The 16850-nt window shown below is 41.6% G+C and overlaps 1 protein-coding gene and 1 long non-coding RNA gene across 3 annotated transcripts in view; one reads left to right on the forward strand and one right to left on the reverse strand.

Annotated features, from left to right (window-relative positions):
• Positions 1-13916, reverse strand: part of septin7 (septin 7) — a 122652-nt gene extending 108736 nt beyond the window's left edge. For both annotated transcript variants that reach the window (XM_033019140.1, XM_033019139.1), the window contains exons 1-2: positions 13798-13916; positions 8166-8167 (exon numbers count right to left, since the gene is read on the reverse strand). In XM_033019140.1, coding sequence (XP_032875031.1) covers positions 8166-8167; positions 13798-13834 — 39 coding nt within the window. In that variant the 5' untranslated portion in view covers positions 13835-13916. The remainder of the gene's footprint in view (positions 1-8165; positions 8168-13797) is intronic.
• On the forward strand, positions 1476-11295 carry LOC116971934. The gene is made up of 3 exons (XR_004411661.1): positions 1476-1575; positions 3248-3253; positions 11285-11295. It is a non-coding gene; the product is annotated as an uncharacterized LOC116971934 (long non-coding RNA).
• Positions 13917-16850: the final 2934 nt, after the last annotated feature.

Below are 16850 nucleotides of genomic sequence, written 5' to 3' on the forward strand. Positions count from 1 at the left end.
TGCAAGATGTTAGAAATTTTGCTAAATTAATTTAGCCTGAAATGTGTTGATAGCTGAAAACTAATGAAATGTGTACAAGCAATGAACCTTCGTGATCTAATTATTTTATCCTTGCCTTGGTCTATTCAACTTCATTCAAAGTGAGAATTTCATAAATTTACATTCAAGGTTAAGGTTGGAGAAGAGGTTGAATATCTGAAGTCAGTTTTGTGACGACAAATTTCACTTGTAACCACAAACTTTGAATATTAGCATGCCTTTTATGTTCAGTTTGATGGAAAGTTCAATGGAAGGCAAGTTCATCATCACTAGTTTTTTCTCTTCTTGGCAAGGTTTAACAAAACTTGCATCCCTCGCTCAAAATCTTGTTTGAACTACAAAATCTGAAAACTTACAGCGGAAGACATGCTCAAGAAAGACATGCAACAAAGGTTTTTCACAGCACTTGGCAATAACCTAAACTCAAACTCAAATTCAAGAACTATAGGGAAAAGTCATAGTAAATTAAAACATATTACCACTCCCAAGAACAGTTTTGAATCTAACCTGTGCCAGAGCAAGTTTCCACATTTCACAAACTCAGTACGTCTTCAGCATTTCAACATTGTCAGCAAATGATTTATTGATGACCACATGGATTTCACAGGGGAAAATTATCTAGTGCTATCTGTTTATTCATGTAGTGATTTCGAATCAGCTACAAGTCTGGGAAAAATTAAGCAGCTTCAGAATCCAAACTGAGACTCCTAGCAACGCAGACATAACATTTCTGTTTTGCCTATCACAGTGAACATTCCATTTTATTAGGAAAACATCACACATATCAAAGAGCAAAGCCAAGGTTTGGCAATATTGGTAACAGTTTAACATACATTAAACCATGTATATTGTCAGTAGAGAATTTCTGACGTTTGTTTTTCAGTACCAAAGAGCCACAGAGTAGTGGCTAGATTTGTGGCACATGACTATTAAGATCTACGCTGGCAATGGGGACACCTGATTTTCAATGTAAAAATCAAAATGCTGGTGTAACTCATCAGATCAGGCAGCATCTGTGAGGGAATGGACAGACAAACGTTTCGGGGTGAGACGCTACTTCAGACCAATGGAGTAGAGAGGCAAAAACTGGGGGGGGGGGAGAAATGGTTGTGGAGCAAAGCTTGGCAAATGACAGGTGGATACAGGGAAAGGGGGTTGTGATTAGTGGCTGGGGACAAAGACTAGAGATGAAAAGGAAACAAAAAGGCATTAGATAAGGAACAGAAGAGGAGGAGTGAGATGTTAAGCCAGATGGAGGGATATGTGAGGAAGGGTACATAGGAGAGAAAAGGGTGAATAAAACAGAAATGTGGCCCTCGGGGGTGGGTGATCAGTGTCTAGAGGAGGGGAAAGAAGCAGTGTGACCCAAAGATCCTATAGCGAGCAAGATAGTGCACTCCTGCCAAATCCAATGGGTTGACGTGTAGTATGCAACAGAGTGGAACGTCGGTCATTTCTTCGGCCATTTCAGTAATTCCGACCAGACTTTGGTTATCCCTCTCGCAGTGTAATCAACGTTGCGGGGGAACAGTTTGTGTTAATAAATTATAATTCTGTTAATTTTCTCTTTTTTTTTTAAATGTTTTTTTTTATTTTTATTTTTTCACATGTATTTTTTTTAAATGTCTTTCTAAATGGCTCATGTGCTGTGGTTGAGTTGATGTATGTATTAAATTTGCACTCAGTTATTCATCCAATCACACTGTTTACAACTGCGGTATTTGGTAAAATAATAGCAATATGAAGATTGCAGTAGCTCTACTCCTGGAATGTTGTTAATGTTGCTTTTCAACAATAAAATGTGTCTGGTCTTCCCAATAGCCAGAGAGTGGATGAGATCTGTCTGTAATGGCGGGGTTATCTAAATGAAGTATTTAACAAAATAGAATGTGTTTTGAGCAAGATTAACAAATGATGGATGATTTTATTCAGCGACCATACAACTGATTAGATTGTGTAGGAAAGAACACACATATATGAATGTGATATAGATGTATATAATCATATAACACACACACATATATATATATATTTCTCCAGATTTTTATATATAATGATAAACTTTATTTCGGACTCAAGGCCCAGACAACGGACAACATTACATAAAAATACATTGCAAACCTCCCCGCAAATTTACCCTGGCGTCCCAGCCGTGCTGATCCGGGCCAGACTTTCCACACGCTGTGGAAGGAACATAGGCATCTTGTTGCTTTTTATTGTGTGGCAGAGAGGCAGAAAGAAAATGAGAAGATTTTTTAACAAAGATCTTTGATTTTTACGAGGATGTTTCCGTAACCGACTTCAGTCTCCGCACTAGCATCTTTGCTCCGCTATGGGATCTTTGGTGCGGAGAGGGAAGCCGGTTACGGAAATGGGGCCAAAGATTACCCATGACTCTGCCCATGACCCTACTACGTCTTTTTCATCATGTGGACTATCTTGCTCGCTATAGTGTGACCTGGGTGGTGGGTGGTGGGTGGTGGGTGGTGGGTGGTGGGAGAAATACGGCACACCAGGGTGAGAGGAGGAAAAATGGGAGATGGGGAGGTATTATTAAAAATTGGAGAATTTAAAGTTCATACCTTTGGGTTGCAGACTACCCGAGCAGAATACAAGGTGAAGTTCTTGCAGTTTGTGTATGGCAATGGACGAGGCCAAGGACAGAAAGGTCAGTGTATAGAAAGCACAGTTATGATTTGCAACGAAGGGTACCAGCTGGCCTTGGCGGTTTACCTATTCTATGCACAGTGAGACTGAGTGAAAATGATGCCCCCCCCCCGCCCCCCGCCTCCTGAGGTCCTTCTTCAATCACTCTCCTTTCACCTTAAGCCTATGCCCTCTAGTTTTAGAATCATCGACTCTGAGAAAAAGATTGAGATTGTTGAGATTTATCCAAGCCCCTCATGATCTTCTACAGTTTAATAAGGTCGCCTCACATCCTCCTACACTCAAAGGAAAAAGTTGCACCCTATCTAACCTCCCTCTAACCTAACCTCGCATTCCCAGATAACATCCTGCTGAATCTCTTATTCACCCGTCCCAACATCCTTCCTATATCTAGGCGACTAGAATTAAACACCAAGCTTGACCAAACTTTAGGCCTGACTTTGGGGTGAACATGGGGTGGGGACTGGACATTGTGCCTTCCTCCACAGTGCTATCCACTGTGGGGGGATGATTTTTTTTTTGTCTAACTGTAGTCCTGTAGGTCTGTGTCCAAGATGGCTGCCGTGAAGGGAGAGTGGACGCTGGCACGAATTGGTTGCCGCTGCTCTTTCTTCACACTGTGTTTTTGATTTTCTGTTTTTGGATTGAATTCTGTTTTTAATTTGTGTCATTGTGATGTCTTTAATTACTTGTTTTACTCCGATTATATGTTTCTATTCCGATCTACTATGTAAGGTGTCCTTGAGATTTTGTATGAAAGGCGCCCATTAAATATAAAATGTATTATTATTAAAAGCACGGTCTCACCAATGACTTATACAGCTGTATTATTATGTTCCAACATTTGTATTCAATACCCTTCCCAATAACAGCAAGCATGCCAAATGCCTTCTTCATCACACTGTCCATCTGTTTTGCCATTTTTAAGGAATCATGCACCTGTACTCCCAGTTCTCTGTCTGTTACACGGTGTAGGGCTATATCATTTACTGTGCAAGTTTCGCCCTGGTATGTGACATACCAAAGTGCAACACCACCCAGAGTTAAATTCCATTTGTCATTCCTTGGCCCACCTTCCCAACTAATTGAGATGTTGTTGTAAACTCAGATCTCCTTCTGTCTGCTGGAATCACCAATTTTGGTATCATCTGCAAATTTTATAATAATGTCATCCACATAATGAATGCATACACAAACAGCAGGTGACCCAGCACCAACCCCTGCCACACTCCACCAGTCACAGGCCTCCAATCAGAAAAGCAACCCTCCACAACTACCCATAGACACCTTCCTCCAAGCCAATTTTGAATCCAATTGGCCATGCAAAATTACCTTCCAGACTGACCTACATTGTCAGACCTTGCCAAATGCCTTACTAAGGTTCATATATACAATGCCCACTGCCCTGCTTTCATCAATCCTCACAGTAACCTCTCCAAAAAAAAAGATTTGGGAGTCATGATTTCCTCCACACAAAGCCATGCCGACTATCCCTCATCATTCTGTGCCGATCCTAAAGTCTAGTAGTTTTTAACCTGGATTATATATTTCTGTAGGAAATAGTGCCATAACTTGTGTAAATTGTGAGGTTTCTTTGGTATTTTCCCAACTATAATAGTAATGCACAATGCAAGTACAACTTTTCCATTTGTATATTGGAAACTTAATGAAAATATCAACACACAAATGCTGGAGTAACTCAGTGGGTTAGAGGCAGCATTTCTGGAGACCATTGACAGATGACGTTTTAGATTCGGAACCTACTTCAGACAAAATAGGAACCCACATTTAAAAAAAAAGATAGAACTGAACTGCGCAATGTTAATTCCTACACAAAGTCATCCGTTACATGGCCAGAGAAATTTTGTTTTTGTAGTCAGCAAAAAAAAATTCCAAACTAGACAACCAAGGATAAGCAATTTACAACATTTAAGAGTTCTTTAGTACATAAGCTGTAAATGGAAACAAAAGAAAATCCAACTAAAATCCTGCACTGCTTGAACTCATTTACTACGTACTCAATGTAACTGCCAACTTAAACATTTATATTCTGTCTTAAAACTAAAACTGACATTCTCTTTCACTAACAAACAGAACACGACCTAATTTCTAGAATAAAGATGAAAAGTAGAATGTAATCTGCCAAACATCAGCACTTTGAAGACAAGGGAAAGCGTAAGTTGTTGCTTAATTTGGCACGATTGACATGACCTGAAAATTTTTCTGCAAGATCACAACCAAAGCTTTACAAGAACTGTTTACTTAGAGGCAGATCTACAGTGACCTCCATAATGTTTGGGACAAAGACCCATAATTTATTTATTTGCCTCTGTACTCCACAATTTGATATTTTTAATAGAGCGAGAAAAAAAAATCACATGTGGTTAATGTGCACATTGTCTTGTAAGCTGTGTTTATACATATCTCAATGTAGGTATAAGAGAGTTCTCAGCACCTAGCCTTTCCTCCAGTATTCCCATCACCTTTGGAAACTTTGATTGCTGTTTATCAACATGAGCACCAAAGGTGCCACTGAAAGTCAAAAGAAGCCTTTATGAGACTGAGAAAGAAGAATAAAACTGTTAGAGACATCAGCCAAACCTTAGGCTTACCAAAATCAACTGTTTGGAACATCATTAAGAAGAAAGAGAGCACTGGTGAGCTTACTAGTCGCAAAGGAACTGGCAGGCCGAGGAAGACCTCCACAGCTGATTTCAGAAGAATTCTCTCTATAATAAAGAAAAATCGCCAAACACCTGTCCAACAGATCAGAAACACTCTTCAGGTGTGGATTTGTGAATAACCATTGTCCGCAGAAGACTTCATGTACAAAAATACAGAGGCTACACTGCAAGATGCAAACCATTGTTTAGCTGCAAAAAATAGGATGGCCAGGTTACAGTTTGCCAAGTAGTACTTAAAAGTGCAACCACAGTTCTGGAAAAAGGTCTTCTGGACAGACGGGATGAAGATTAATTTATATCAGAGTGATGGCAAGAGCAAAGTATGGAGGAGAGAAGAAACTGCCCAAGATCCAAAGCATACCACCTCATCTGTGAAACACGGTGGTGGGGGTGTTATGGTCTGGGCATGTATGGCTGCTGAAGGTATTGGCTCACTTATCTGCATTGATGATACAACTGCTGATGGTCATAGCATAATGAATTATGACGTGTATAGACACATCCTATCTGCACAAGTTCAAAGAAATGCCTCAAAACGTCATTCTACAGCAAGTCAATGATCCCAAACATACTGCTAAAGCAGCAAAGGAGTTTTTTAAGCCAAAAAAAGTCAATTCTTGAGTGGCCAAGTCAATCAATCACCCGATCTGAACCCAATTGAGCATGCCTTTTATATGCTGAAGAGATAACTGAAGTGGACTAGCCCCCAAAACAAGCAAAAGATAAAGATGGCTGCAATACAAGCCTGGCATAGTATCACCAGAGAAGACACCCAGCAACTGGTGATGTCCATGAATCGCAGACTTCAAGCAGTCATTGCAAGCAAAGGATATGCAATAAAATACTAAACATGACTACTTTCATTTACATTACATTGCTGTGTCCCAAACATTATGGTGCCCTGAAATATGGGGGGGGGGGGGGGGAGAACTATGTATAAACACTGCTGTAATTTCTACATGGTGAAACCAAAATGTATAAAAATAACCTTTATTAAAATCTGACAATGTGCACTTTAACCATATGCGATTTTTTCTTACACAAATCTCAAATTGTGGAGTACAGAGGGAAATAAATAAATGATGGGTCTTTGTACCTAAACATTATGGAGAACACTAACTGACACCAGAACTCAATTAAGATTTGGTCCAGCTGTACTCTTCATTCCAGCATTCTGCAAACATTGCTGCTGTTCCAGGCTTTTCGCTGTGTGCAATTCAGGACTTCTCATAAAACATTGAGAACATTCCACATTTTGCCTGTACCAGAATGTTCATTTATTAACATTATCAGAATGCCACAAAACAGTACACAATACGGTTGCCAGAATAAACTAACTCCCCATCTCCCATGAAAACTATTCTGTGCAAATGTCATAAAGGAAATAACTGGCCAGAAGAAAGATGGTGAAGGGTCAGAGACTTGCATCCAGAAAGAGAAGAAGAAAAGAAAGCAGCGTAAAGGTTTGGAAAGGATTATGAGAGGCATCAAAGGAACAAAATGGGAGTGGAAAAGAAAAATGATATGGGTGGAGAAATAACATAACAGGAGGAGATGGGTGCGTGCGGCAGAACAAAGTCAATCAGGGAATGTAAAGACCATTGGTGCATTTCAGGGAATCCAGAGAAGCAGAAAGAAAAAAGAAACAAAGGGAAATGTTGCCAAAGTTAAATGAAGGGTAAAGGCTTCTGTGGAATAATACTATTGGCACGGACTAGACTATTTCTAAGATGCAAAGATGTTATTTGTACATCACAAAATAGTTAGCGCTTTGGAGGTCGATCGACCCATTGTCCATGCCAACTCTCTTGTTCCACCCCTCAGCATTTTCTCCATGACCTGATAAATGTTTCACACCATATATTTATCCAATTCCCTCTTGGGGACTACCTTGGATCCTGCCTCCACCACATTTGCAGGTAGCACATTTTATATACCAATCATTCACTGCATAAATATGTTTTTCAAGTCACCACCAAATGTCTTCCCATCTACTTCTCCACAGCACCCAGTCTGATTGTTCAGGTGACATCATCAATATAGTTCTATTATTTTACAGATCAGGCTAGATTTGAGTATTATAACCATTCAAGTCCACTCAAGTAACTTCAGCTTGGCTTTACATCCAAAAGAATGCACCCTAATCTAACTTTACGTTAGTACTTCTCTCGCCCACTACCCCACCATAAATTATATCCAGAATTTCAGATATTGAAATTTCTCATCAATTGAAAAGGCAAAAATACTCTTTATCCCCCAGTTACTCTTGTCTCAAATAGCTGATTTGCTACCATATTGTCATTATATTGTTCATAATATTTCATGAACTGGGCTGAAAAACAAAATCTCAGATATGCCAACAGACATCTCTCATCATGCCAACATCAGTCTGAAGAAGGGTTTCGGCCCGAAATGTTGCCTATTTCCTTCGCTCCATAGATGCTGCTGCACCCAGTCTCTCCAGCTTTTTTGTGTACCAGACATCTCCAACATTTTGGTTTCATTCTAGAATACCAGCATCTATAGTCATTTGCTTTTGTCATGGAAATATAACAGATCATGGGGGAGGAATGGTGCTTGTGAGTGTCAGTCCACTATAACCGAGTAAGATATTATCATTGTATGTAGTTGAAACAAAGAACTACAGATGATGATTAATACACAAAAGGACACAAAGTACTTTACATGAAGTGATGTTGACTCTTCTTCAGATGATTCAGTCTGCTGATTTACTCCAACACCATGTCGTTTCACCTTAAAACTAGCCGCCAATACCGCTGGATTGAACCAGCAAGCCCTTCTTTACCAGCTGCTGCATGATCTGGTTGAGGCGGCTGTTGTTGCTGCTCACGTTGTTTCCCCTGATGGCAGCACTTTCATCAGGCCCTTGGCATCGAGGTCATACTTGGTCACTGTGGGGCTCCGTCCCCTCTTTACCAAGTACCCCTTCTTCCTGTCGGCCGTCGCATTGTCCACTCCCAAGGTTGAGTATGTCAATGACTCCAGGGGAGGAGGTGGCGGTGAATAGGGTGGACGGGGGAAGAAAAGCCATGGCCAAAACGACAGGAAAAGGAGGTTGTGGGGCTAATGGAGTGAGGGAGAGGATGAGTGGGCAGAGCAACGGCAAAAGGAGGAAGAGGCAGCGGTAAAGAGGCCAAGTGGACAAAGCAATGGGTTGACAGAAGTGACAGCTAGCGAGAGGGGAGGGTGCCCCACGGTGACCGAGCACATCCTGTCAGTAGCAGCAGCCGGAAGAAAGTCCTGTCCCCAGGACCTACAACAGCCACGTCCACCGGACCACGCTGCAAGTGAAGGAGGGCTCGCAGGTATACCTTGCGAACTGGGTGGTGGTGTCGAAAGCCAAAGCTGGGTAGGAGGTGCAAGCCGTGGTGGCATTGGCAAGTCCTTCCTCTATAACCAAAATCTGTTAAAAGGGTCTGAGGAAGGGTCTTCTTCAATCTGAAGAAGGGTCTCGACCCGAAACGTCACCCATTCCTTCTCTCCGGAGATGCTGCCTGTCCTGCTGTCACTCCAGCTTTTTGTGTCTATCTTTGGTTTAAACCAGCATCTGCAGTTCCTCTTACATATCTGTTATAAAGGGAACCATTAAAACAAGGGTTTACTGTATAATATTGTGCTGTGGCTATGGCAATTGGATAAGTGATCCTTATTCAAGTCCTAGCTGTGACCAAGCACAAGGTTTGTCAGAGGAACAAAGTTTATTTAACTTTGCAATCACGTTCTTTCAGGTGTAACAAGAGTGTTATCAAATTTAATGGCGGCAGGCAAGGTATTTTTTTGCACATGAAAAGCTTGATCAAATAAGATGGTTCCAAGGAGAGAAAAAAAACTAAGGCAGGAGGTTCGGGAAAGAATTCCAAAGCTTGACCTCAATATCTAAAGGCACCATCACAATAGAGGGGGAGGGGGAAGCAATTAGGTCTGAAGAAACGTAGCCTATTTCCTTCGCTCCATAGTTGCTGCCTCACCTGCTGAGTTTCTTCAGCATTTTTGTCTACCGACCAAGTTTATTTGTCACCTAGATTGCGAAGTGAAAACCATATCTCTGGATTTAGTTTTGTTTAGACACAAAATGTCAGAGTAACTCAGCGGGACAGGCAGCATCTCTGGAGAGAAGGAATGGGTTTGTTTAGTTTAGAGATATAGAGTGGAAATAGACTCATCGGCCCACCGAGTCCGCACAGACCTACGATCCACGCACATTAACACACACTGGGGACAATTTACACTTATACCAAGCTAATTAATCCACAAAACCTGTATGTCTTTGGAATGTGGGAGGAAACCGGAAATCTCTGAGAAAACCCACGCAGATCACGGGCAGAACGTACAAACTCCTTACAGACAGCACCTGTAGTTAGGATCGAACCCGGGTCTCTGACGTGTAAGGCAGCAACTCTACCACTGCGCCATCTTGCTGACTGGAAACAGGCCTTTCAGCCCATCGCCCACCGAGTAAAAAATCACAATATCTCAAAAAGGTTCAGAGGCATATGGGCCAAATGTGTCTATTTTAGATGAGGCTTTGTGGTTGGCTTGAATATGTTGGGCCAAAGTGCCCACCTCTGTGTATATAACTATTATTCTGTGAAATAAGTCTAGTACATGTAAAGAGAGATGTCCAGATATTCACCCCTAACTGCATTAGTTCAATAAAGTTATTGATCATATTTAACTGTACTGGCTGTACCTTCCTAGCTTTACAAGAAACAAACTCTTGCATGGATCAGAATAGGAAGTACTTCAACAGTAGATTATCTCAATTAACCTTTCTACCATATCAACACCTTGCATTATGGAATATCCAAGATAACATTACAATATAACCTAACAAAAACGTAGCTGGAGTAACATTTCTTTCTAGTGCCATTTATTTACATTTAAAGTGTTGCTGTGGTGAACAGATCTCACCCAAAATTAGATAAATGGTTGGTACTTTTTAACTGGTAATTGTGCAATATGCTCTTTTAACTTTAAAAATTGATTGACCAGCAGAAGAATTCACTGTGACATTGGCTTAATAATAAGAACTTAATTCTAAAAATAGATGACCAGAAAGCAAATGTTGCACTCTACCATAGACGTTGTTCACTTTTACTGACAGTATTATAGCAAGGATTTCTGGTAATGGAACTTGAAATAAGAAATTAATTCCAATCTGAAATATGCTACCAATGGGTGCGGGAGCTTTAAGACTCTAAATGCCTCCAAGTACAGAAATCATATTTTGAGGTCACAAACAACTAAAAAGAGGTGGCTTATAATAAACTGTCTATTGCTAGTACACGTATGCCAAAAAGAAACCATTTTAAAAGTGCTGCAGCTAGTTTGTGTTTTCTGCAGCTGTCAAACTTTTATCCAATAGCACAATTGAAAATTTTACCACTGCAGGCAGCATTTTGGTACATAAACAAATACATTGCATATCATGTAGACAAGTACCAATTTTGAGGAGACACATACATTTTTTTGTCTTTTAAGATGATTGTAGCGGGAGAGAAAGCGGTAAATGATATGGGGAAGGTCAAAATCTGGCAAATGACAGGTGGATACAAGTGAGGGAGGTTTGATTGGCAGATGGATGGACAAAGGCTCCTTGGTTAATAGCCTCATCTATCATCCGTATTGGTGAGCTACCAAAGCTTTTCATAACTATGAACATGGGTGGCATGGTAGCATAATGGTAGGGCTACTGCCTTACAGGGCCAGAGTCCTGGATTTGATCCTGACTATGGGTGCTGTCTCTATGGAGTTTGTATGTTCTCCCCGTGACCTGCGTGGGTTTTCTCCGAGATCTTCAGTTTCCTCCCACACGTACAGGTTTGTAGGTTAATCCGCTTGGTATAATCCTAAATCGTCCCTAGCGTGTGTAGGATAGCGTTAGTGTGCGGAAATCGCTGATTGGTATGGACTCGGTGGACTGAAGGGCCTGTTTCCGCGCTGTATCTCTAAACTAAACCAAAGGACCTTGTATTGTACAAAATGAACTCAATTGAAACTATAATTTTTGGTCAAAGGAAAACAAGAGACAATAACCTAGGAATTTGTTTTCATTCATGTTGCATATAATGACTAATTCACCAACTTTAACTCTTAGGCCATTTAGTACATTAGTACCACTGTTGATTATATGAGGTGGAATGATAAAAATTCAATTGGAATACTTTTAGTACAATAACATTAAAATCAGGGGCTCTGAATTTAGAACTATGAATGCCAAAAGATTAATGGTTAATAAGCATGAATGTTACACTTGCACGATCATTATTTAGTGTTAGGATGGCCCTAGAATACAAGTGTTTAAAATTTGAAATAAGCATGTTTATGTTAAAATCTATTTTGTGTGCCTTGTTGCTTTTTATTGGCATGACTGTATGGTAAATCAAATTCCTCGTATGCTGCAAAACATACTTGGCTAATAAAGTATGATTATGATCTGTATCGCCTTCAGCAAAAGATGGGGTTTGAAAATGTACATTAACCTCCAGCCGCCTGAAATAAACCAGTAACTGCAGCAGAATGTCTAAAGATTCCTTTTATCGATAAGTTAACTAAAGGAAGTACTGTTGCTTGCCATGTCTGAAATGCTTGGCTGAGGTGCGACAACTCAACAACTCTCCATCATATTTGCATATAACATTGCTTGAGGAGATATGGAACAACGTTTACAGATATTTATAGATTAAGTATGGATTAAACTGTTTGAATTAGATCCAGGCATTATTTTAAAATAATTCAAAAGATAGATTATATTTATTGGATATTAGCTATCATGTGTTGAGCAACTCCCACACGAAGCCTTTGATGACAACAAAATGATTAGAATTAAATAAGCTTATGAGCTGGCAGATGCGCCAAAAGAGGCTCGACAATCTTTTTAAACCAAAGATTGAGTCTCAGCTTCAATTTTCCTTCTAGTTTATGATGACATTTCAACAAGGATGTCAAGGCTTTGAAGTTGCAGAGGAATTGCAAATATATATATCTGGGATAGAGGACAACATTTACATGGAGCGATGGATAAAAGGTGATAAGAAATAGAGATAGCTTAAGTGCATAAGAAAAGATCTGGTAAACATTTACAAGGTTATGCATCTTTGCAACTATCTTACTCAAAAGGTAGAGTCAGAACCTATAATATTTTGTATGTCAGAAGTAGACACATCCATGATAAGGCGTTACAATGTTACAGTGGGTAGACATGGATGCAAAATCACGATTACAATCTGATGAGCAAATAAATCATGACATGGCAGTGCAGGCGCAACAGTCCAAGTGGACTACTCCCTCTTACTTCTCCTCAGTATGTCTGCAACATTAGACCAAAAACCCATGGGCAAAATTAGGGGCATTCAAAGCTAAAAGAGCTTGAGAAATGGTAGAAAACATTATCATCAAAAAGAGCAAATAAGATCATTAGGAATACCCAAAGAAAAGTTTTAAAAAATGATGAACATGTTTAACAGTCAATGAAAGGGCATTCAACGGGGACTTTACAAAAAAAAAAAAAAATTTTGAGGAGCAAAAAATATCAGATAACAGGAAAGTTTCAGGGAATTAATTGGAGAGCCCTTCAAAGAGTCAAATGGCCTCCTATTTGGGAAGTCATGAATTAAAATGTCAACTGCATTCCTACCAAATTTCTGCCAATTTATTAAACATAATAAAATATTACATTTATTCTGGTGTTAATTACAACGAAATTATCAAGCATTCCAGTGTTCGTTCATGTCTGAATTACCAGATAAAAAGATATGTAACTCACAATCAACTAAATCATTCATAGAAATGTAAATGGTTAAAGATACTAAGCTAACCGCAACCCGGACTTTACCAGAAAGATACATTACTATCCGAGTCCACACTCCAACAGCTTAGAAAACCCGTGACAAATTAGGAATCCAGTTTAAAATGTGTGTTTTTCATGAGATCGCTTCCACGTTGAACTGGGAGGGAGGAATGTCTTCCCGGAGCCAGACTCGTTAGGCTGGTGTGAGGCACAGAGTACAGAATAGTCCCTTCCTGCTGCCGGAGACATGGCGCGCAAAGGATGGGCGGCGGGGGCCACTGTGTGGGCCCCACATCCCCGCTCGCTGCTCCGGGACCTTGCCCCCTGCTCTGCCCCGGCCGGCCGGCTCTCCTCCCCCACCCACCCATGCGGGGCCCGGCGACCAGCGCCGTGAGGAGCAACAGGAGACTCCCAGGCCCGAGGGCGCGCCGATCGGCAACGGGCCCGGCCCCTCCCAGAGGCGCTGTTAACCGGCCCTGCGACCGCCGGGTTGAGACCCGCCTTCGTCGGACCCTGAAGCGAAGCCGTAGCGAGGGAGCGGGTGGGCTCGGTGCGCGGCAGGACGCTGCCTGCCTGTCTGCCGCCGGTACAACTCACCCATGCTGGCGGCCGAAGACCTGTCACAGCCCGACATTGTGCTCTACATCACCGCCTAGCGCCAACTCTCACGAGAAACCCACCGCGCCACGAGAACTCGGCGGCCAGGACACGCGCACGCGATGTCGTCCGCTGCAAAGCGCTCTGGGTATTGTAGGCGAATCTGGCCCTTGCAGCCAAAGATCCCAGAGGAGCTCCAGCCCAAAGGTTATAGAGGAAGCTATTGAAATCTATTATCTCTATCTTGCCACTCACACACAGAAACACACACACATACCGTCCCCCCACAACACTGATTAAACAAAAGGTCATAGAATATGGTCCAGAGACCTTTCATTGAGCATTGTTGCTCATTTTATACGCAGTTTCCCTTTTTAATTTTTTTTTTTTTTTAAAAGGAACACCTTATTTATTATAAACAAAGATAATAATAGTCTAACAATGAAGGCTAAGAGAACAAAATAAACTACAAAATCCAATAGACTGCCGTGGATTAAACTGCGAGAGGCAGAACAAAGATTGGGGTCTTATTCCTAAAATGGCAGGTGACGTTCCGTTGCGTTCTGATGCGTACTACACGTCAATCCATTGGATTTCACAGGAGTGGTCTTTCTTGCTCCTCTAGTATCTTTGCTCCAGCCCGCCCTCCCGCCCAAGGCAGAATGCAGCTACTCTGTCTGCGCAAGGAGGAGGATGTCGATGTTGTTGGTGACAGACAGACTGCCCCTGTCCCACTTAGGAAACCTGAACGGAAACCTCTGGAGACTTTGCGCCCCACCCAAGGTTTCTGTGTGGTTCCCGGAGGTTTTTGTCAGTCTCCCTACCTGCTTCCACTATCTGCAACCTCCGGCAACCAGCTGCAACCTCTGACAACCTCCGGGAACCGCACGGAAACCTTGGGTGGGGCGCAAAGTCTCCAGAGGTTTCCGTTCAGGTTTCCTAAGTGGGACAGGGGCATTAGTGGGACAGGGGCTCAGTGTCACACTCTCACAAGCACCGACTCAGACAAACACCACGAAAACAGGCCCATTTCGACCACGCCGACCAAATGGCCTAACCGAGCAAGCCTCGAGCCTTTGAGAAACAGACCACTGATCAGTGTGAAGAAGAGTCACGACTCAAAAGGTCGCCTGTCCATTCCCTCCCCAGCTGCTGCCTGGCCTGCTGTGACCCTCCAGTAATTTGTAACAAGATTCTACTATCTGCAGTTTCCTCTGCCTCCTCAAACATTTCCTATTTATCCAAGTATTTGTTAATGTTACCTGCCTCAACCACACCCTCAAGCAGCTATTTCCACATACCCACTACCATCTGCATACAAGTTGCCCCTAAGATCCCTTTTAAATCTTTCCCCTCTCACCTTACACCTACAGTGCCCTCCATAATGTTTGGGACAAAAATCTATCATTTATTTATTTGCCTCTACTCCACAATTTGAGAATTGTAATAGAAAAAAAACACATGTAGTTAAAATGCACATTGTCAGATTTTAATAAACATTTTTATACATTTTGGTTTGACCATGTAGAAATTACAGCTGTGTTTATACATGGTATTTGTTTGACCACGAGCAGATAGGATGTGCCTATACACTTCAGAATTAATTATATTACCACCATCAACAGTTGTATCATCAATGAAGATAAGTGAGCCAGTACCTTCAGCAGCCATACAGGCCGAGGCCATAACACCCTCACCACCGTGTTTCACCGATGAGGTGGTATGCTTTGGATCTTGGGCAGTTCCTTCTCTCCTCCATATTTTGCTCTTGCCATCACTCTGATATAAGTTGATCTTCGTCTCATCTGTCCACAAGACCTTTTTACAGAACTGTGGTTGCTCTTTTAAGTACTTCTTAGCAAACTGTAACCTGGCCATCCTATTTTTGCAGCTAACCAGTGGTTTGTATCTTGCAGTGCAGCCTCTGTGTTTCTGTTCATGAAGTCTTCTGTAGACAGTGGGCATTGACAAATCCACACCAGACTCCTGAATAGTGTTTCTGATCTGTCGGACAGGTGTTTGGTGGTTTTTCTTTATTATAGAGAGAATTCTTCCATCATCAGCTGTGGAGGTCTTCCTTGGCGTGCCAGTCCCTTTGCAATTTCTAAGCTCACCAGTGCTCTCTTCTTAATGATGGTCCAAACAGTTGATTTTTGGTAAGCCAAAGGTTTGGTTGATGTCTCTAACAGTTTTATTCTTGTTTCTCAGTCTCACAATGGCTTCTTTGACTTTCATTGGCACAACTTTGGTCCTCATGTTGATAAACAGCAATAAAGGTTTCCAAAGGTGATGGAAAGATTAACTGCTGAGAGCTCTCTTATACCAGCAGTGAGGAGGCATTTAAACACACCTGAGCAATTACAAACACCTGTGAAGCCATGTGTCCCAAACATTATGGTGCTCTGAAATAGGGGGACTATGTATAAACACAGCTGTAATTTCTACATGATGAAACCAAAATGTATAGAAATGCCCTTTAATAAAATCTGACAATGTGCACTTTTAGCCAAATGTGATTTTTTTAAATTACAAATCTCAAATTGTGGAATACAGAGGCAAATAAATAAATGATGGGTCTTTGTCCTAAACAGTATGTAGGGCACTATATGCCTTTTTGTTTTAGTGTCTCCAGCTCTGGGGAAGACTGGCTGTTAATCTTATCAATGCCCCTCATAAACCTCTATGTCGCAGATCAGCATCATAAATCTTTTTTGTACTGTTTCCAGATTGATGACATCCTTCATATAGCAGGGCAACCAGAACTGATGAGGGAGTGGTGCTGAGGGAGTGGTGCATTATGGAAGAGAGCATGGGACAAGGGGAACCTGACTTGTCCTGAGGAGAGTCTGTTGGATCTTGTTATGCATCGAGCTGAGGTGACAAAAGCATGCGGGACCTGAAAACCTTCACTTTATTTATGTCTGCCATCGGCACTTTAGTGCTACGTCTGCCATCCATTCAGCCTCTGCACAGTATTCCCTCAGTAATGCCCTGCAACAATGCAGCTATACCTCAATACTGCCCCACACATAGCGCACATTTCCCTCATACAA

Source organism: Amblyraja radiata, chromosome 4, assembly GCF_010909765.2.
Source record: "Amblyraja radiata isolate CabotCenter1 chromosome 4, sAmbRad1.1.pri, whole genome shotgun sequence".
Lineage (NCBI taxonomy): Eukaryota > Metazoa > Chordata > Chondrichthyes > Rajiformes > Rajidae > Amblyraja > Amblyraja radiata.